This window comes from Delphinapterus leucas, chromosome 15 (assembly GCF_059928025.1).
Source record: "Delphinapterus leucas isolate spDelLeu-1000000601 "Yukka" chromosome 15, BTC_Dleu_Yukka2, whole genome shotgun sequence".
NCBI classification, from domain to species: domain Eukaryota; kingdom Metazoa; phylum Chordata; class Mammalia; order Artiodactyla; family Monodontidae; genus Delphinapterus; species Delphinapterus leucas.
In genome coordinates, this window is record NC_143143.1 from 80,425,610 (window position 1) to 80,448,950 (window position 23,341).

The 23,341-nt window shown below is 42.8% G+C and overlaps 1 protein-coding gene across 2 annotated transcripts in view; it reads right to left on the minus strand.

The window, feature by feature from the left end:
• The window catches only part of BCAS1 (brain enriched myelin associated protein 1), a 99,961-nt gene that overhangs the window by 38,248 nt on the left and 38,372 nt on the right, over window positions 1-23,341 (minus strand). The window contains exons 4-6 of one of the 2 annotated variants that reach the window (XM_030762870.2): window positions 9,385-9,531; window positions 8,311-8,355; window positions 5,768-5,902 (exon numbers count right to left, since the gene is read on the minus strand). In XM_030762870.2, coding sequence (XP_030618730.2) covers window positions 5,768-5,902; window positions 8,311-8,355; window positions 9,385-9,531 — 327 coding nt within the window. The remainder of the gene's footprint in view (window positions 1-5,767; window positions 5,903-8,310; window positions 8,356-9,384; window positions 9,532-23,341) is intronic. The other variant, XM_089897085.1, reaches the window with a different exon arrangement.

Below are 23,341 nucleotides of genomic sequence, written 5' to 3' on the forward strand. Positions count from 1 at the left end.
CCGAGCGGCCAGGCTGAGGTCCACTTCCGGGACATCTGATCTCTTCAGTGACTGGGCTGTCACTTCCATGCTCTGCCACCTCCTGACTCATGGGACAAAGGAAGAGTTAGGAGAATTACAGTCTCCATTTACCTGGACGTGAGTGAACATTGCATTAAAATTTTTAACACTGGGCTCACCTGACCTAACCTCGCCATCTTAAGCAGCTTCATTTTAATGATCGTTGGTCCAGAGACTTGTGACACAACCCTTTAAATTCCCAGGGGGGTCAGATCTTTGACTACATTTTCTGAATAAAAGAAAAAAAAATCTGGCAGTAAAAACAGGATGTGGAAAAATTCAGGACGTTTCAGAGTATTTTTGACGTTGGAAAGAGTCTAAGAGACCACCTAATCGAATGGCCGAATTTTCATGGATGGGGAAATTGAGGTCTACGATCTGCCCTACACTAACCAGGGCCACAGTCTGGTCTCAGATCCAGACTTCCGGCTCCTATCTGGCGCTCCTTCCACACTGCACGTTGCCCCTCCAAAGGGAGTTCACAAATAATGTGAACTTTACTATCTGATGTAAGACAGTATCTTCTGTGCTGACTTTTTTGATACTAAGAGGGAGCCATTTATTGAACAGATTCTATGTTCGAATCAGGAGCTACAGGGCCAATGTATAGAAATGACTTTTGTGATAGGTGATCCTGGAATAATCCCAGTTCCATTTAAAAATGTACAAAACCGCATAATGCTAGGGTTTAAAATAACCCCTGCCTTGTATCAACAGTGCAATCAAAATGGCTGAGCTCAGACGGTTCTGCATTTATGCATGTTCCAAATGGTCTCGGACACCTGGTGCTGTTTTAGCTCTAAATGGTAATTAAATTAACAAGCACTGGTTGAAGGGGAAGTGCCCTCCACCAACTAGCTTGCTTGCTTTTCCAGAAAACAGGAGGAAAGTATTATGATTTATTCATTTACTCATAAAAAATGCATCGACTGCCTTCTATGACCTGCAATGGGTACTGAGTGCTGGGGTTACATGTCCTCATAGAGAGAGAGAGAGAGACACCAAACAAATAATTCCACAAATGTATGTAAAATTTCAACTATGATAAGTGCTGTGGGGTGGAGAGAAGGATTTGGTGCTAAAAAAAAAAAAAAGGCTAAACTAGGGAATTAGATCCATCATGGCAATCAGGAAGGCTTGATAGAGAAAGGGATGCTGTGCCACGACCTGAAGGGTGACTAGAAATTAGCTGCGGGAGGGAGGAGAAGCACACCAGGCACAGCGAACAGCGTGCTCTCAGCGCCCTCGAAAAGCATCAGAGAGCCGTGATGGAAGCAGGAAGGAAAGGAGTGGCCATGCGTGGTCCCCAACATCAACTCCCCTTCTGCTTTCTTGGGAAAATCCCCACTTGCTCAAGGGGTCCATGTTAGGTCAAGAATCTGGGGGCGGGGTGAGGCTGACCTCACTTCTATCTCTAAGAAAGGGTTCTTGTTGGCTTAAGTAAATCATCCATTCTGCTCATGTCATTACAGTAGATGCTCCATTGCTCCACACTGCTTTGATTTAAATTCTGCTGCTTTGCTTTCTATACTTAGAGACGCCGCGTTGCCTCACCAGCTCCTGGATACCCCTTCGTATGTGCTCAGTCTACTCAGCCAAAGCCACATGGGGGTTACCAAAAAAAGCTAGTTCTGGAGTTCTAGAATTCTAGGCAGGACAGGTCTAGTTTGCTTAGCCCATCACACGCCTCTGGTTTGGCTGGTTTTACCCTTTCCTTTTGTTCCCCTCAGCCTCCTTTCTCTCTCAGCCTCTTGAAGAGGGACTAGGGTCCAAGGAGACTAGGCACAGAGATGGCCAACTTTTAACTCCGATTTAATAGTAACAATAAAAGGTACCAGTGCCAGGCACTGTTTTAAGCAATTGAATGTTCTAACAACAGTCCTATGAGGAAGGAATTAATTGTTATGTCCATTTTATTGTTAGGGAAATTTTGGTCTCAGGTGGTTAAATAACTTGCCTGTGATTGCACTTATAAGGTGACAGAGTTGGCATCTGAATCCAGGGAGTCTGATACCCAAACCCAGACTCTGAATAGCTACTCTGTCTACACTGCTTCCAACAGACCAAGATCTCCCCACTCCATGTGCTGTTGTGCCCATCAGGGGATGGAACCGTCTACGCCATATGCATTCTCAGCCACGGCAATCTTAACTCCACGTGGGGGAAAGTTGGGGGGTGAGATTGCCCTTGTTCTTGGGGCAGTGCGTTATGGGCAATTTTTAGATGTTTATATTGCCTATGGCCCTACTAAGGGCCACGGTACATCAACAGATAAACAGTGTAGCTGTTGTACTAAAATTCCATGGGGAGAAGGGCAATTAGGGAGAAAATATCTAAAGAAGCTTCATGGTGGGGGGGTGATAATGGGAAAAAGGTTGAGGAACACATCTATACTGATCAGTTTTGTTGGGAAATGGCCAATTCTCTTTGCCCTGGGAAGATACCCTGAGATCTTCGAAAAACATGACAAGGACATGACTCTATCATATGTATAGTAATAAAATATAACGACTATATCTGTGTAAAATATAACGACTATATCTGTGTAAAATATAACGACTATATCTGTTGAGTATGCATTTCTCTGGCCAGAGTATGAGTTCTGTGAAGGTAAGAGCTGTTATGTCTTAGTCACCATTACACTCCTACCACCCATCAGACCCAGTGTCTGGCTCAAAACAGGCATTAAATAAATAACAAATTAATTTTACGAGAGGGGCCACAGAGAGCTACCCACATAGCACCCTGCCATGTCATCTTTCCGTCCACCCACCCCCTCCTTACAGGGCTGTGGAGTCACACACACCCATTAGTCATCCTCTCCCTGCCTCTACTCATCTCCTCGCTGCCCAGAGAAGTGCCCCAAATGGTGTTCTGCCAGCATCAACTGAATTCACACTCTTTGTCTCCATTACAGAGGAGACTACGAAAATTCTATCCATGTTTTTTGGAGACAATCCCCTGAGTAGGGTTGCCAGATTTAGCAAATAACAGTGAGACTATAGGATGTCCTGTTAAATCTGAATTTCAGATCAACAAAGAATAAGTTTTTTGCCTAAGGATGTCCCCAATATTGCCTGGGACATACTTAGATTTATACTCAAAAATTATTTGCTGTGTATCTGAAATTTGAATTTAACTGGGTACTTGTTATTTATCTGACAACCCTACCCATGAAATTCTAATGTATTAGATTTGGAGATTGCATATCAGATGACCTTACCTTCTTCCACAAGAAGTTTTCATCATTTTCACATATGAGTGTGGGAGAGGGGACGTGTTAGTAACATGGAAACATTGTACCAAGAGCCAAAAAACAATGAATGTGTGGCATAAGCTTATGAACCCTATGAGGTAGCTGCTAATATTTTAGCTGCCTTATGGAGAGGGTGGGCATTGAGCAAACCTGAGTGGGGAGGGGAACATTTCTGGGCGTGGCAAAGACATTCTAAAACAATGTCCTGCTTTGTGTACATGTGTCATGTCCAACGTTTGCAGGTCGTGTGAAAAGGTTTTATTCTGAGGAACCGCATGTGATTAAGCCAAGAAAAAAAATTCAGATTCAGCAAAGAAACGCTGACCCCCTTATTATTTATAATAATAAACTTATTTCATTGATTAATGTCAGCCTTTCCTCCTCTTTGAAACTAAGCAAATTCTTTTTATAGGAAGGAAAATTGACATACAAAGAAATGAAACGAGGAGTTAACCAGAATTGGTAACCACTGTATTATTTTTTTTAAGAGCAAAACTAGAAGATACCGTTTTATCCTTGAATTTGCTTGGATGTCTTTTTTCTGTCTTAGGTCACACTGAAATCAAGGAGGATGAGTATCACACCTCCCATAATCATGCAACAAGGTTCACTGATGGACTCTGGATGGTCAATTTTAATGGCTCTGTTTTCCTATCTTTTTGGACGACAGAACAACCAATTGAGGAAAAGAAAAGCACTGTCCTAGGCATGAAGGTAAAAGCCAATGCGATCTGCCACACTGCTGTATAAATGAGAATTAAGAACATCTGGGAATTGTCCCCTTACTTTACTTTGACGTTAAAAAAATAGACCGAATGTAACTCAAGGCAAAACCTTAGTCTGTATTACAGTATCCCAGAAAGGGTCATTTCTTCTCCATCGTCCCAGTGGCTTTAGAATCCTCTCCTACCCCAAAAGTCAACTCAGTTGGCAGGATGTGAAGCCAACAATTGGGGAAGCCCCAGGAATACTGAACTTGGGTGGTCCACTTGTGGGAGGGGAGAGATTCTGGAGGCACGAAATGAATGTCGTGATGAAATGCAGATCTGTGGGGGTCGGGGGAGGGGGAGTCATAGCGTCTTAAACTTTCAAGGCCCCCTACTCACCGAAGCACCCGTGGGAATTCAGCTAGATTCCTTTGTACCAGATCCATGACACATTTCACTAGCAGTTACCAAATTGTCGCCCACATACAGTGGTACCACTTTTTAACGTTCCCTCCCCCATTGCAGTGTCTCTCATCCACCCCCTTGTCTCGTTACAGGACAAAATAACCCTGCATGGAAATCGAAGGGTGGCTTCATAACATAGTCTGTTTATGCAAATATAGATTCCGCTGGGAGAGCTTTCTATGGAGCTTTTATCTGCATACACAATCCTGGGACTATTACATCCAGCTGGGGAAGTTTTTCAAATAAGTTCGTTCAACTTAGTGGAGAATGGTGGATATTTTAAACAAATTTACAAGCATGCTGGCCCAAGTCAGGGATCCTTTTAACTGATGGTTTCAGACAAATACTGGCATTTTCGTAGACATTAGAAGAGTGAAATCTCCGAAACTCACTTCTCTGTTGTCTTTACTTCCCAAGAACGTGGAGACAGGACTTGCTCTGCCTTCATTCATTGTTTTGTTCTGCCTGGGCTTCCATTTGGGCTCAGTATAAGTTTAGTTAATACAGGGAAGAGATGGAACGGACCACAGGAAGATAGAATTGTTATCCTGAGGTTAGAAGAGCATTTCCCAAAGTATAGCAAGCATACCATTGGTGGGATCAGAGATGGCCTCAGATTGTGCTATGATATTAAATAATATTAAAATCGTGAAAATACTTTTCCTTTTTCAATTCTCATCTTTCTAAGACCATTGGGGGAAAATCTCAGTCTGGTGCCGGTAGAGAAATCTTTAACATTTCCCTGCTGCTGGCTAATTGCCTTTTCATAAAGCTAGAAATGGCAATAGATTCAGAGCTTAACACAGGCGAGACAGCTAGAATGTAATCTCTTTTTTTATTGCCCATATAATGGTACATTCCTCTTATGAAAAATGATCTGCTTTTCCAAGTGTGATGTAATACAAAGTTTCTTTTACAGATATCTTTAAATAGGAAGTGAGTCAATTTCAATATAAAAATATCAAGTAAATAGTGGTATATCTGCCAAAAACGATGAAGGTGGTATGCAAACATTCAACATTTGGGAAACACTAGGTTAGAAGAATAATCTCAGAACCCTGGTCCACACTAGGAAAGTAGTCTGAGATGTTTACAATTATGGGGACTTAAAACCTCTGAAATTTGATTCACATAAGTACTTAATTCCCCTCTAATGATTTCTACCACCCAAGGCTCTGTCTTCACTGAAGTGGAGCAGGCTGGATACAGGATGGGCACACGTGTCATGTGGTGAAGACCAGGGTTCTCATTTTTCCTCCTATTTTAACAAGATACAGACCTTATGCCTAAAGAATTTTCTAAAGGCGAGTCCTAGCCTGGGGCTATGCAGATGCTTTTTCTTGGTGCCTTTAGCCTGGATCTCGGATGTCTTCTGCCCAGCTTGTCCATCACAGACACTTTCTGCTTTAGATGCCTTGTGGGCAACAGCAGTCACAGCTTAGAACTTTGTTTTTAAACAGAATGCATTTTTTTTCTGTTGTTTTTAAGCGCAGTAATCCACTTTGTCAATTAGCTGCCGGTACATCACCCCCATCTCCCAATCACAAGACATCACGTGAGTGCTTATCTTTTTCAAACTCTCAAAGACGATTTGTTAAAGTGCAAATTCACAGTCTATTTCAGGTACATGTTGATTTTCAACACAGCAGCCTAGTTAAATGACCCAGATTAATGCAGCTCCATTTGCTAAAGACAATGACAAGATATTTAAGCTTTGTCTACAGGACACGTAATATCCAGGTGAAAAAAATTAAAAAATAAAAACGATAATGCAGTCCCTACCCGATGATTTTTAAAAATCTAAATGCTATTGCAACGTGAAACAGAAGAAAAAAATACCTGAAGACAAGCAATTTATTTTTGCATCTTGGAGTCAAGTACTGCCACTAAATGGCTTTCATTCTCAAACGGATCTCCTCTTTTGCGGTATTAGAAACTTCAGGGAAGCAGTATCACCCACAAAAATCTCAACTGACTTCTAGATGGGCAGATCTCCTGGGCAAAAGATGTTTCTAGAGTGAGTCAGTCCACTGAGCCAAAGTGAGGGGAAATTGGAACTAAAATAGCCCAGCTACAACCGTTCAGAATTGCTGACTCAAGTCACAAATGGCGGGGGGATTTTGCGTGGGCAGCAGTGGATTGCCCAGGGCCAAATGAGAAGATGGACAAAAGTGTTGACATTTCAAAAGCATGAATCCAAGAACTTCAGTAGAAAAGATGTCAAGAAGGCAAGTATGAGAACCAGGTTGGTAGAAAGAGGTCTGTTTGTGGGCATCACGGACAACCTACATTCACAAAACCCGCTTTTGAGATCCAGTTCCATCAGCACTGAGCGCATAGCTCTCTGGGCAGGGCCATGAGATTTTACCACTAGGTACTTTCAGCTGGGACCACATTCGGGGTGGGGGAAGAGACTTGATGCCGTGAGCAGCTAAAGGGAGTGAGGGCATCAGGTCACTCGGGGAGCCACACAACACACCCACATACCCCAGTGTTTATAGCCTATTGTGCTGACTCTGTGATTTCCAACAATGCAGGACACAGAACCCAAAGAGAAACATTTGGACCCAACCATTCATTGAACTTGACTCTAGCTGCCTTGTAGCAAATAAATAACCTTATGGGAAAATGCACGTAGATACCTCAGATATATCTTTTTTTCAATGGAAGAAGAAAATTCTAGAGGAACCAATCAGTACAATACACATGTAATCCTGATGTTCAGTCTGTCCTGCTGTGATTATGGAAATAGGGATCACCTACATTTGAACAGAGCTCCAGGGTTTACCAGGCACTGTCACACCTTCATTCAGTCCTGGGGTTGGGGAGGCAGAATTTTTATTGCCCCAGTTTTACAGATGTGGAAATTTGGGTTCAGACAGGTTAGGATCACACAGCTATCAAGTAGCAGGACTGCGGCTCGAACACAGGTTTTCTGAGACAAATTCTAGGATCCTTTTCACAACTTAGCCCCTTCAAATACGGGGAGCAGATATACTGGGTTGGCCAAGCCATTTGTTTGGTCCCAGTGCCTTTCAAAGCACTTTCAGTTATCAAAAGGAGGACACAAGACATTTATCTGTCACCAAGTTAAATTTCCCTCATGATTCCCGTGAAATTTAAACCACGTGTTCTACGAAAGGAAATCGGTTCTCTCAAGTGCAAAGGGAAAACATCTCTAGAAAGTAGTCATTCCAAACAAAATGTACTTTGAGGGGAACTGGCTGAATTTCTAGGATGACGGCAAAAAAGCACACACTCTCTAGGGCATCCTAACCCCTCTACATGTTCCTTCATTTGGCAAGTGTCGACTGGTGACTATTTCATGCCACCAAGCAACTGCCATTGCAGTGGAGACTAATTTTTTTCAAATTACATGAAAAACAAAGCAAGACATATTTTTTAAAAACCAAAATCTAGCAGCTCACATCTGCTTTAAATTGAGTCTCATGACTTTTGCATTTCCAGTGGCTAACTTTTACCATATTCCCTGGGCCTCTCTACACACAACTAAAGAGACTAAGATGATATATAATAATTAGTATTCTGTTCTTATTCTGTATAAGAAATTGGTTTTTATGACATTATTTAGCCATAATTGGCACATATTTCAAGCTTCCCACCAAAATTTTCATTAAAATACCATTAACGTAAGTGGAACATTGTAAAGACAATCTAACAGCACTATTAAATTGCTAAATATGTATATATGTGTGTATGTATATCCCACGCACACAAAGTTCAAAAAACAGAGACGCATACATAAATCCAAATCCAATTCTACGCACAAACCCAAACCCAAACACACTTCAAATGACCTACCGTGTCTTCCAGATCTTTTTTTGTTTCAGCTTTGTTAGGCGAAACCTTAAAAGTTTGAGAAAAACCAAATGTTAAAAACCATAGCTCTGTAGGGTGTTTCTCTTTCTTTCTTTCTTTTTATTTTAGTTCCCTGACCAGGGACTGAACCTGGGCCCCGGCAGTGAAAGTGCCAAGTCCTAACCACTGCACCACCAGGGAATTCCCTATTTCATATTTTTATTTAGGGTGGTCTACTTCACTCTACAAGTAAGGAATGTAATGAGAAGTCCTTTTAATTTAGTAGAAACCCATGGACTTCTGGGTAATACCTAAGTATACATAAGTTAACAAAATTAATATTTTATAATGAAATGCATCAGATCTTATACATTCACTAAGAGCTTGACCACATTCAAAACTGTCTCCTGGATGGCTACACACTTTCCAACAAGTCCACCACTAATCCAAACAAATGTACAAGCCTTTGGTGTTTGTGGCACATTCGGTTGACTTTTTCTGTTTTATCTTTTGAAGTTGGTCTTGGCCTTTGGGAATAGCCCAAACACTTGGATCTGTCTGTTTAATTATGCATTCACTCATTCAGCCCTTTTTTTGAGTGTCTGGCAGGTGCCAAGCTGCAGGGCCTGAAGAGTCAGACAGGAGCAAGCAATGCAAGATGTGGGTCCCTGCCTCCACCCAGTCAAATGCGAGCTTTAGATGTAACAAGATAGAAAGTGATTTCTACAGTTTTATTTGCCATTTGAGTGGCAAAAATGCTTTGATAGGTCAGCAACTCAAGGAAGTATTTTCCAATTATTTTTATGATCAATGACCATAAGATATCCAATTGCGGTAGCGTTCTACTACCACATAGCTCATGTCGCATAGTTAATCTCACAGTTCGCAGCAACTAAAGACGCCTTCACTGAAAGCCAATTCCCTTACGAAGCACATCTTGTCCCTGTTCTCCAATGTCCCAGCTGCATCAAGCCGTTTAGAACAGTAACATTCAAGTATGTATCATTCTTAGATCTAACAAAACTTTTGAGCAATAAAATTGAGGAATAGAATAGAAAAGGAGATGAAACTGCTTACCAGAGTTTTAAGGAAGCTCATGATGGAATTATTATTCTCTGTCTGGGGGTCCTCCTTTGCAATCTCCAGTTCTTCAGGGACCCCGGGGACAGAGCAACTCACAGTTGGGATTTCCTGTCCTTCTTTTCCCGTGCCGTCAGCTATGTCCTAGGAACAAGACAGAGTTTTCATGGTTGCAACTTGTTGAATGTGGACTCTCAAAGTACTATTTTTGCTTCGCGCCCCTGTCTCCCTTACCCCCTAATTCCAGCCATACTTCTTCTGCCCACGGGGGTGTAGAACAATCAGGAGCTTATGAGAGTCACTCTTCCTTCCCCGCCCCCTCTTTCTAACATAATCAGCATTTGCAGTTAGTTGGAGGGACATTGTTTGGAGCCAGAGGCTAACAAACACAGCAGTGCACCGTTGCATCCCAAACAAAAACCCTTTTCTCCCAATTCTGCACAGAGGTTATGTATGATGCCAATATTTTGTGGTCTTCCAGTTTAATCATGGAAGATGCCTCTATCTGATTTCCCACAATCCCCGCAGTGCTGAATTGTATCAACTGAAAAAAAAAGTACTGATGTTTTAAAATAATAATTCCGCTTTCAGGATCTGGGAGTTAACTGTGCGAAGGATGTGCTATTGGGATGGATTTTCCTCTCTAACTCACCCAGGAGGGTGGGATGCACGCTGAATATCCTCCTTTTTTTCACGTTCACTCCCATGACCTTGGGCCAAGCCAGGTTACCTCAAACCCATTCATTCTTCAGGCTCGGGCTCAAGTTTACTTTCTCCACTGAAGTCTTTCTGGGCCACAGCACCCACGGAACCTACTCCCTTCTCTGAGTTTCTAGACCACCTTCTCCGGCACACTCATTTGGCACGTGGGTTACCCTAATGCCAAGGACTGGGCCAGAAGAACCTGCATTAAAAACGGGGTTATTGGGCTTCCCTGGTGGCGCAGTGGTTGAGAGTCCGTCTGTCGATGCAGGGGACACGGGTTCGTGCCCCGGTCCGGGAAGATCCCACATGCCGCGGAGCAGCTGGGCCCGTGGGCCATGGCCGCTGAGCCTGCGCGTCCGGAGCCTGTGCTCCGCAACGGGAGAGGCCACAACGGTGAGAAGCCCGCGTACCGCAAAACAACAACAACAACAACAACGGGGTTATTGTGGAACAGTGATAAAAATGCATAAACACACTTCGGTGAATATTTTAAAAAGTAATAATAATGCTTGTATCCCACAGGGTTTCCCTCAGCCCCAGCACTCCCTCTAAATGGAGCAGTGCTTCTTGTGAAATGCCTCTTAAAGAGCTGGAACTTCATAAAGCCCAACGCAGATAGAAGCCAGGGCCTTAACAAGCTTCTCGGCTTTTCTAGTTAATTCCAGGCAAAACGTGTTTTCCTTGGGAAGAGATGAACTTTTAAACAGGTTCTAAAATAACTTAATGTTCATATTAGAATAGAACTCTGACGAGTGGAACTTTTTACAATTCCTGTAGGTATAATTCGGATCCAGGTTGTCCAGCAGGTTGACAAGGAGGATGGCTGAAAATTCTGTTTATATCAGATGAGTGTGGTGTGCCTACCAGGGCGGTGAGTTTACTTTAGGTGGTGCACACACATGCGCACATACACGTGCACATACGCGCATGAGGTTATTCTTTAAAAGTGCTTTTTGGAAAGATATTTCTTTGGTACAATGGATATTTTTGCTTGGATGAAGTTGAGTAGAAAATTTTTAGATAAAATGTTAAATTAAAAATATTACATGGAAAAAAAAAATATATTACATGGGCTTCCCCGGTGGTGCAGTGGTTGAGAGTCCGCTTGCAGATGCAGGGGACACGGGTTCATGCCCCGGTCCGGGAAGATCCCACATGCCGCAGAGCGGCTGGGCCCATGAGCCATGGCCGCTAAGCCTGTGCGTCCAGAGCCTGTGCTCTGCAACGGGAGAGGTCACAACAGTGAGAGGCCCGCATACCGCAAAAAAAAAAAAAAATTACATAAATCAGGACTTCCCTGGTGGCGCAGTGGTTAAGAATCCACCTGCCAATGAAGGGGACATGGGTTTGAGCCCTAGTCCGGGAAGATCCCACATGCTGCGGAGCGACTAAACCCATGCGCCGCAAGTACTGAGCCTGCGCTCTAGAGCCCACAAGCCACAACTACTGAGCCCGTGTGCCACAACTACTGAAGCCCACACGCCTAGAGCCCGTGCTCCACAGCAAGAGAAGCCACCGCAATGAGAAGCCCATGCACCACGACGAGGAGCAGCCCCTGCTCGCCGCAACTAGAGAAAGCCCGCGCACAGCAACAAAGACCCAATGTAGCCAAAAATAAATAAATGAATTAATTAATTTAAAAAATATTACACAAATCATTAAGCAGGTGTTTGGAACATGAGCCATTATGAAAGTGGTACCAGGACTAAATCTAATGGAGAGGTGCCCCACTAGGCCTGATGGAGCTATTGCCTAGGAAATAGCTGTTTATTTCCAATCACTCATTTACTCACCTTCACTCAATAGCTTGCTGGGGGAATTCTGACCATGTACAAACTGTATAGAGGCAAAATGATATTAGCACGGGCTCTGAGGCCAGCCCGCCCAGACTCTACTCTCTGTTCCATCCTTCACACCAGTGCGATCCTGGGCATGTTCCCTGACATCTGTGCCTGGGTTTGCTCATTTGTAAAAGGGGAATCAGCAGCACCTGCCTCTCAGAGTGGTCGGGGCGTAAATGGGATAATCCATCGACAGGAGTTAGCATGGTGTGTAGCACATAGTAAACATGCAGTGAATGCTAGCTATTATTATCATTATCATTATTGTTACTGTCATAGTTTACGTTACTGAGCCTTGTTCTGAGCCCGGTGAGATGAACAAAAATGAATCAGACACGTTCCTCTCTCGAGATGCTTACAGTCTCACAGTGGATAAAGGCCAGCAGAGGGGGATAAGTACTCGGATAAAAAGATAAAAGAATTCCACTAGCCCACTTAGCCCTGCACAGCGTTTTCAACCAGTATTAATGCCCAGATGCCACCCAGACCAATTCGATCAGAATGTCTGGAGGTGGGGCTCAGGCGTCAATATTTTTAGAGCCCCTGGGTGATTCCAATGTGCACCAAGGTTGAGAACAGCTGAAGTACAGGGACAAGAAAGGTGTGAAGATGACGCGGCGTCTGCCCTCGGCCCTGGAGCCTGAGCTACAGGTCGACGTGCAGAGGCGGGGGAAGGATGGCGTGCTGAAGAATTTCAGACAGAGGAAAAGGCGTGAAAAACATGTAGAAAAGGATGAGGTGGAGATGGGGGTGGGGAGGGTTTCGGGGTAGATTGTTCAGGTCAACTGAGATACAGATAAACGCAAGGTGGTTAGAGAAGAGCACCATCAGTCACACTGAGCTTCCTCTCAATCTGCTGGGCGGCAGCTTACAAAGTAGGCGCTTTCTAGGTGGAAGGTTTCTGGGCTGGGGGTGGAGTATGGGGCAAAGAGCCCCCGTAGCAGAAGAAGCAGTCGAGGGGCTTCCCTGGTGGCGCAGTGGTTGAGAGTCCGCCCACCGATGCAGGGGACACGGGTTCGTGCCCCGGTCCGGGAAGATACCACATGCCGCGGAGTGGCTGGGCCTGTGAGCCATGGCCGCTGAGCCTGCACGTCCAGAGCCTGTGCTCCGCAACGGGAGAGGCCACAGCAGTGAGAGGCCCGCGTACCACAAAAAAAAAAAAAAAAAAAAAAAGAAGAAGAATCAGTCGAGAGCTCTATTGGGGAACTTCGAGGTGGAGAAGGCCCCACCTATGACCCGGAGCCAGACCTCATTTGGGTGCCCAGGACGGAAAAGATACAGATGGTCAAGAAAGGGTAGTGACAGCAGGGGTCCAAAAGAAGAGAGCTCTGTTCCCTCAATCCTTCCACCCTGAACTCGCACAACTGAGGGAGGAGGAGAAGAAATAAGGAGCAAATTCTAATCCTTCCAGACCTCAAGGGCCTCAGCCCATGGTCACGTCAGAGTTTGATTTCAGAAAGAATTGGGGTGAAGGTTAAAATGGATACAAGACTGAAGTTTTTCAGTTGGACTGAGTCGGACTTTTGAATCACTGCCAGGTTTGGGATCTGCCTATGACATCATGAAGTATGAGGATAAAAGCTATTGATCAAATATCTAACAAGTGCCTCAAACCGATCAAGGCACTGGGAATACAGTGGTGAATGAGACACAGGCCCCTCCTCAGGGAGCTGAAATTCTAGCAGGGGAGAAAAACAGAACCAAACAAAAATACAGATAAACCAATAAATGTAACACAGAAAACTCAGCCAGTGAAGACTGCAAGGGAGAAAATGAGGGAATGGAGGGTGACCAGGGTGATGCTACTTCTGACAGTCAGTGACGTTCTCTAAGAAGTTTGCATGCAGGTGGGGAAGGCATCTATTCTGGGGGGGGGTGACCCCCCAGGCTGGGTCAGCTACTCTAAGCCACTCTGGTCTCACAGCCCCTGGGCTCCCTACCGCTCACCACAGTGAATGGAAGGGTCTGCGTCTGGCCACCCCCAGCTCCCAGACTTGCAGCTTCCTATGGGAGAGCAGGGGGCATGGTTCTTCTCTGTGATCCCAGGGCTGGACGCACAGGGAGCATTACTGAACTTCCTGGAGATAAACTGAACCACAGGGAGGTCAGCTGAAGAGGAAACAAATCAGTAAAACACAGGGCAGTCCCATGGGTCTAGTTGCCAACAGGGAAAACCTGCCACAGGGGAGAGCCTCTGAGCAACGGAGATAACTACTGGTATTTCTTCATCCAGGATAGAGAACTCGGACTGGAGGAGACACAGTTTGACAGAATTCTGGGAATGGAGGGGCCCCTCAACTTTCTGCTCAGCCCTGTGGCATCTTGTCCAGGCAGCTCTGAAGATGCTTCCCTGATTCCCCCAGTGCAGTGATATCTCCAGACGTGGAGAGCAGCTCAGGGATGACAGACCCTGCTGGCCCAGTGCAGGGAGCTGGCTTGTTGGCCCAGGGCTCTTCCCAAGTGAGAGTTTATGGTCTCTCAAACTGAACTTGAGCCCTTTTTGTGAAATACGTTTCTCTTCTTAGGCTGGTTTTAAAAAGGAACGTAAGAGGGCTTCCCTGGTGGCGCAGTGGTTGAGAGTTCGCCTGCCAATGCAGGGGACGCAGGTTCGTGTCCTGGTCTGGGAAGATCCCACATGCCGCGGAGCGGCTGGGCCCATGAGCCATGGCCGCTGAGCCTGTGCGTCCGGAGCCTGTGCTCCGCAACGGGAGAGGCCACAACAGTGAGAGGCCCGCATACCGCAAAAAAAAAAAAAAAAAAGAACATAAGACTCTGCTTCCAGGAAGAAGGAGGATATAGACTTTCCCTCATTCCTCCCAGTAAACACAGTGGAAAATCCTGGACATTATGTAGAAAACAAACACAAAAGGACTCCGAGTGGTGGAGAGGAGAAGGCAGGCCAGCTAGGCACCTCAACAACAAGACGGTGGTGAGTTCCCTGGGTTTTCCTTTTGCCACAGATATCCTGGACTTGGAGTTGGAGAAGCCAATGACCAGGAAACACCGATGGGCAAACCCTCCCGAAACGCCTGCTCGAACCAAACGGCCAGAAAAGGGCCAGTCTAGCACATGACAGAAAGCTTTTAGACAATAACTGCTCTCCACCAGCCAAACACCGTAGAAATGAAAATAAAAACCACAATGTAATATCACCTCACACCTGTCAAAATGGCTATTGTCACACAACAAGAGATAACAATGTTGGCGAGGATGTGGAGAAAAGGGACCCTCGTGCTTTGTTTGTGGGAACCTAAACTGCTGCAGCCACTATAAAAAACAGTGTGGAGGTTCCTCAAAAAATTAAAAATAGGCCTACTATATAATCCCACAATCCCACTCGTGGGAAAGAAAATGAAAGCAGAATCTTGAAGAGATGTCTCTACTCCCATGTTCATTGCAGCATTATTCACAATAGCCAAGATATGGAAACAACAAGTGTGTCTGTCTACAGATAAATGGATAAAGAAGACTGTATATAATATATATTATTCAGCCATGAAAAAAGAAGATAATCCTGCCATTTGTGACAACATGAATGGACCTTGAGGGCATTATGCTAAGAGATAAATGTCAGAGAAAGACAAATACTGTATGATATCACTTATATGTGAAATTTTAAAAAGCTGAACTCATAGAAATAGAGAATGGAAAAGTGATTGCCAGTGGCTGGGGGGTGGGAGAAATGGGGAGATGTCGGTCAAAGGGTACCAACTTCCAGTTATTAGATGAATAAGTTCTGGGGAATCTAATATACAGCACGGTGACTATAATTTACAATACTATATTATATACTTGAGAGTTTCTAAGAGAGTAGGTCTTAAATGTCCTCATCACAAGAAAGAGATGGAAATCATATGAGGTGATGGAGTTGTTAACTAACCCTACTGTGGTAATCATTTTGCAGTATATACGTTTATCAAATCATCAAGTTGTACTCTTTAAACTTACACAAAAATGATATTTCAGTTACATGTCAATAAAGTTAGAAAATAATACCATTTATACTTGTACCAAAAATGAAATACAAAATATGTACAGGACTTATATGCAGAAAACTATACAATACTGATGAAAGGAATTAAAGAACATATAAACAGAGAGACATACAGTGTTCATGAACTGGAAGACTCAACACAATAAAGAGGTCAATCCTCCCAAGTTGATATACAGGTTTAATGCAATTCCTATCAAAATCCCAGCAAGATGTTTTGTAGAGATAGATGAGATTATTCTAAAATTTGTAAGTCAAAGGAATTAGAATATCTGAAGCAATTTTGAAAAAAAAGAATTAAGTGGGAAGAAGCAGCCTTCCTGATTTCAAGCCTTGTTATTTAGCTAGAGTAAGCAAGGTTGTGTGGTACTGGTGGGTAGAAGCATAGACACATAGTTGACTGGGCCAGAAGAGAGAACCCAGAAATAGACCCACACAAAATGTGCCCAACTGATTTTTGACAAAGGTGCAAAAGCAATTCAATAGAGGAAAGATCATCTTTTCAATAAACGGTGCTGGAACAATTCAACATGCATGGGAGGGAAAAAAAAAAAAAGAACTTCAATCTAAGCCTTATACCTTATACAAAAATTAACTCAAAATGGACCAAGGACTTAAATACAAAATGTAAAGTATAAAACTTTCAGGGGAATTCCCTGGCAGTCCAGTGGTTAGGACCCTGTGCTTCCACTGCAGGGCGCACGGGTCCAATCCCTGGTCAGGGAACTAAGATCTCACGTGCTGTGCAGCAAGGTCAAAAAACAAACAAACCAACCAACCAAACAAACAACAAAACAAAACAAAAACCTTTTAGAAGAAAATAAGAGAAAATTTCTGGGATCTATGGCAAAGAGTTCTTAGACTTGACATCAAAAGCATAATCCATAAAAGGAAAAATGATGAACTGGTCTTCATCCAAATTAAAAGATTTTGCTTTGTGAAAGATCCTATTTAAAAAATGGAAAAAATGGGACTTCCCTGGTGGCGTAGTGGTTAAGACTCCGCGCTCCCAGTGCAGGGGGCCCGGGTTCAATCCCTGGTCAGGGAATTAGATCCCACACGCCGCAACCAAGAGTTTGCATACCACAATTAAGGAGCCCGCGTGCCGCAACTAAGATCCAGTGCAACCAAATAAACACATTTTTTTTAATGGAAAAAAAGCTAGAAAGGGGGAGAAAGTATTTGCAAACCACTTATCTGACAAAGGGCTAGAATCTAGAATAAATAAAGAATTCTCGAAGCTCAACAGTAAAACAAACAAACAAAAAATTCAAGCAATCCAATTAGAGAATGGCAAAGACATGAAGAGACATTTCACTGGACAAAAGATATAGATGGCGGGCTCCCCTGGTGGCGCAGTGGTTGAGAGTCCGCCTGCAGATGCAGGGGACGCGGGTTCATGCCCCGGTCCGGGAAGATCCCACATGCCACGGAGCGGCTGGGCCCGTGGGCCATGGCCGCTGAGCCTGCGCGTCCGGAGCCTGTGCTCTGCAACGGGAGAGGCCGCCACAGTGAGAGGCCCGCGTACCACAAAAAAAAAAAAAAAAAAAGATATAGATGGCAAATAAGCAAACGAAAGATGTTCAATTTCATTAGCCATTAGGGAAATGCAAAGTAAAACTACAATAAGATGTCACCACACACCTATCAGAACGGGTAAAGTGAAAAATAGTGACAGTTTCAAATTCTGGCAAGGATGCAGAACAACTAGATCACTCATGCTCTGGTGACGGGAATGCAGAACGGCACAGCCAATCGGGAAAAATTTAGCAGTTTCTTAAAAAACTGAATATGCAACTCCAATATAACCTAGCCATTACACTCCTGGCTTTTTTTTCCCCCAGAGAAATGAAGACTGACATTCACACAAAACCCCATACATTAACGTTTATAAAAACTTTATTGTAACGGCTGAAAACTGGAAATGACCAAATGTTTTTCAATGGCCCTCATATTTTACTGATTGAAGTATATACTATTTCAGTCCTGATGGAGGGCTGAAATTTTGGCATCATCAACTAAAATTTAAAAAAGAGGGGCTTCCCTGGTGGCGCAGTGGTTGAGAGTCCGCCTGCCAATGAAGGGGACGCAGGTTCGTGCCCCGGCCCGGGAAGATCCCACATGCCGCGGAGCGGCTGGGCCCGTGAGCCATGGCCGTTGAGCCTGCGCGTCCGGAGCCTGTGCTCCGCAACGGGAGAGGCCACAACGGTGAGAGGCCCGCGTACCGCAAAAAAAAAAAAAAAAAAAAAAAGAATATATTCTTTTACCAAGCGATTCCACTCCTCAGAGTTGGTTTTAAACCTCAATTCACATAAGTGTGAAATAACAAATACACGAGCTTATTCACTACAATGAGGTCATGGCAAATGTTTGGAAACCTGCCAAATGTCATTAATAAGGTCCTGGGTAAATAAATCATGGTACATCCATTCATTGGAAAACTATGCAAGTGTTACAAATGAGGAAGCTGTACAGATACAGAAAGTAGTGTTAACTGGGAAAAAAAGCATGGGATAGAACAGAGTGTATATTATATTACCATTTGCTTAAAAAAGAAGGAATGTGAATTTATACTTATCTTTTGCTTAATATATGCTCAAGAAAGACTCATTTAAAAATACAAACAGTGATTATCTATTGCGGGTGGCATTGGTAGAAAAGTATACCGTTTCATAATTTCTTATTTTGAGCCATGTGAATGTATTATCCATTAAAAATTAAAACAAAATGTGGGCAACTAATTCCAAATTTTAAAAAACAGCCAGAGGGCCACACTCAACGCAGTCTGGAAGACGATCCAGCCCAAGGCCACCGGTTTGTGGCCTATGCCTTAAATATTGGGTTATTTGTAGGATCTTTGTCCTTAACTACAAATACGTCTGAGCTATTCTCATGAGGCCTGCAGATCATTCTCAGCAAACAGAAATTTTAGACAGAAACATCGGCGTTCTCCAGGAGATATCTGGAAACTTCTTTTTAAGCAAAAAAGGTGTCCATGGTGTCAGCTTGTTTTTCATCCATATGGAAGAGGCCTGTATTTTTTTCCTTTCTGTTGGCTTCCAAGGGCAAACAGACAGGAACACTGGTTAAGTGATCACAATTTGTCATGTTGAAAAATTGTGCTGCCTCATCCTAATTTGATTGCCTATAATAAAACGCACATGGAACTTCCGGTACCTTCCTTCCACTGTAAATTGTCAATTGGCTTTCGTCTTTCTCTAAGCAAGGTCTGCATTGTCCAAGTGAAAATACAAGTGAAGGCAGGACGATCAAGGCTAAAAAAAGCCTTGTCTGGAACTATTTGTGATGAATGTCTACCTCATCTAGATGTCCCCACCGATTGTGCATACCGGTTTCATTTTGAATCTTTGTACCGAGAAATCAGTGTCTAACAGGCAGTTTAACACAGGAAAATTTGTCTAGAAAAATGTTGACTGGTACGGAAACCCATTACTCTTTTCCATCTGTTGGAAATTCGAGCCACAGGCTGTCTGGGATTAAAGGGAGGAGCTATGTTTCCTCTCCCACTTGGTTGCCCCAGCGGCACAAAGGGCATCATTTGCTCAGCAACAATGTTCTCTAGACATACATCACGTCTTTACTTTTTTTCTTCTGGGAGCACATCACCTGCATACACCCATTGTCAGATTGGGGATGAAAAATGGGATTTGGTTAATTCTTAAAAATAAAAATTTATCCTCCAATTTCCATAGAAGGGGAAGCAAATTACTGAAACAAGCAGGAAGGAACTCTAAGAACAAAGTCTACCAATAATATTTAACAGAACGTCAACATTTCCGAAAGAGTCGGGATTTTTTTGTTTTAAACTTTGTTTTACTACAAAGCCCAAAACCACCAAAGGAAGGTCTACCCCTGTAGCTAATTTTGTATTTTTATTTTTTCCCACTATACCTTCCCAATTCACATCAACCGATAAAAATGCACTCACATCTTTTAAGCAAAAATTAGGAAAGAACTCAAGTAGCACAACCTTAAGAAGTGCCAATTACAAAAGGACTTTGAAAACTGCCATCCACAACAAAATTTCTCTTTCCAAAATACACATTAGCTATACGTGTTAAAAATCAGTGTTATTTCTGAGCAAGAAATTGCCACACAAGTTCTGGATTGCACAGTTCCGGAATTACTGTGAGCGAAAATAACCTGTTAAACCGCTTGTTACTACTGCAGTTTCTAATACAGTTCAGGATGCTGCAAGCTTCATAGCGCTATCTAGTGGAGGAATCAGGAAATTACCTAGATTGTAGTATTTTCCTTATACTTAGGCAGTCCTCAGTACTTACTTGCTCTATTTCTAAAAAAGAGAAAATCTAGATAAGCAAAGAGTAAAAATATAACATACACCCATTATCCCATTACAGAAAATAACTACTACTAAAAATCTGCAATTTTTCTTTCCACACTGCTCTTTGGGTGGAAGGATGAACATGCGTGGGCAGGCAAGGCAAATATGATTTTTACCCAAAAGGGAACTTTCTGTATATACTATTTTGAAAGCTGCTTTTTCCTTTTTTTTTTTTTTTTTTGGCCACACCACGTGGCATGTGGAACTTCCCCAACCAGGGATGGAACCCACACCCTCTGCAGTGGAAGCAGAGAGTCTTAACCACTGGACCACCAGGGAAGTCCAGAACCTGCTTTTCTTATTTAACATTATGTTATAACCGTCTTCACATGTCAATACTTCTATTTCTATGTCATCTTTGTTATGATGTCCAGTGTAAGGGTGTACCACAATCAGTACAAAAACCCTGCAATTAGATCTTTTAGATCTTCCCAACTTTTCTCTTACAGACAATGCCAGACTTAAAAAAAAAAAACCTTGTGGATAAAATGTTGCCCATTTTCTCAATAAATTCCTAGATGTCAAACTGCCTTTTCAAACCTTCTTAAGGCTTTAAAATTGCGTACTGCCAAAGTGCCACGGTTGAAATAAACTTCCTAGTGATGCAGGTAGTTAAGAAATTATCAGACACTTCAGAGAGCAATAAAAAGAACATAAAAATATTGAAATGTGAAATCCAGATTTTCATACTGTCTTCTGGCATGTTTTCTAATTGGGGAATCTGCATGACACAGATCTAAAAATGCTCCACTTACCTATTTTTCCCTCCTCTTTTTGGGAGGAGAGAGAGGCAACTGTTCATTTTAGCTGCTTATACTAATTGAATCAAGCGAGGTTGGACAAATTATCCAGTATGATGCTCTTTATTATAAATCATAAGATCACCACCTGTTTTAATACTCTGTAGACATAACCTCAGGATGTTAAAAACTCATATTCTATCTTGGTGGCAGAAGTGTAACATAGCACCTTGACATGGTAGAGCCTCATTAGCCCATGATATTGACGGATGCAGAGATGTTTTAGTTAAAAGATTAAATAAACCAGTTGTTCACTGTAGTCATAGGTGGAGAGTGGAAAGAAATCTATCAGAGAAAGCAATTCACACTTTCTTCCTATAAATAAGGGTTTTCCATTTTCTGTCTCAGTAACTCCTCTGCTTGAGGGGTAAGTGAATTTGTCAACTTGATTTCCAATGGCAAGTGAAATGTGGGTCGAGGATTAAGCAATACAATGTTCTTCCCTTGCTTCTGTTTTTGGCAACAGTAATTACTTTGAGGATATTCCTAAGAACACATAAGTTGGCACACTTTTTTTTTTTAATTTATTTATTTTTGGTTGCATTGGGTCTTCCTTGCTGCGCAGTGTGCGGGCTTCTCACTGCGGTGGCTTCTAGTTGTGGCACGCGGGCTCAGTAGTTGTGGCGCACAGGCCTAGTTGCTCCACGGCACGTGGGATCCTCCCGGACCAGGGCTCAAACCCGTGTCCCCTGCATTGGCAGGCGGATTCTTAACAACTGCGCCACCAGGGAAGCCCTGGCACACTCTTAAATAGAGTCCATTATGTATGATATAAAATTGAAAAATACATTTACTGTGGGCAAAGGGTGGGTGGAGAGTGATTCCCACTTCACATCAGGCAAAAAAAGAATCTGTGGTAGATTCTTCTGTTCTATGATCAGTTCCAACATGTGCAACCTCCAGACTGATAATGACAATTTACATTTATTAGAGAAAAAAATATCCAACATCAAAAAAAACCACTTCAAAATACAAAAGCAAATAACCCATAGCCTAGAACGAGTTTGTCATCTGTTTAACAAACACTTCCCAGTAGTGAGAAAACTGTTTTGAATGCTGCCAAAATTAAGCTGCAGATTTTCTAAGAATGGTTTGGCCTTATGCAGAAAAAAGAAAAGTCACATCCTTTTTCCTGAAGTTTTACATTAGACCAAATCCTTCCTGACCTTACCCCCTACCCAATCCTAATTACCAGCCCCTTCTCTTCTCTGCTTTCTCAAAACTCTGTTTATTTCATTTGTAATCCTTTTAATACACTGGAACTCTTTGTGTATTTATTTTCGTGTTTATTGCTGGTCTTTCCACTAGAATGAAAGCTCCCATGAGGTACATCATTCTATCCATCCTAAAATCATTCCTGGCCCAAAGAAAGCACTCAGATGTTTGTTGAATGAATAAATTAAAGTATCAATGCCTCCCATTTACTGTTCAACACCTGCCGACAAACTGACTCTTGGGCTGGATTTATAGTTTATTAGCCAGATGGTCACCTAAGTTGCTTCAAATTGCCTTATGTGCTATGAAGGATGCAAAGTGGTCTCTGATGGAATTACTCTCAACTCTACCACAAGAAAATAACAGTGCAAGTGTTATAGTGAAGGACAACTCACACGCTGTCTCTTAGGAACCAACAGGGAGGGGTGGGGACTTGGGTGAACTGGGGAGTGAATGCCCCATCTCGAGGGGCAGTCAAAACTGACATCCCACCTGGGAATATAGGATGAAACTTCCCATTTTTCAGAAATTTCTGAAATACGGAATTCTATTGAAATCTCATAATTTAAAACTATTGTGAACTTTGTCAATTTCAAAATGTTATCAATTAATTAAAATATTATTTAAGACACTGTGTAGGTCAAATAAAACCCATCTGTGGCATGATGCATCCTACAAGAGCCCATTTTCCAACTTTGGTCTACATGCGTAGCTCAGCATTTCCTAGAAGAACTATTCCTTGAAAGATGCAACTGTTCTATGGATAATTAAGTCTGAGAAGCAGTTAAAGTGAAGCAGGTGTGCGTTTGCTGCAGGACTTTTCAGAGGCTTTAGTAGGCTGACATCACTGTGAATCTTCAGGAGAGTATAAAGCAAGTACTATTTTCTGAAACTATTTGACGGTGGCACCCTATTTCTAGGCTGATCTCACTGGACTGGTGAGTCCACAGAATGTCAGTTTGGGAAATACTAGCTTCAGGAGTTTTAAAAAGATATGTTTCCAAAGGTTCTAAACGTTCCCTCTTTTTAAACTCAC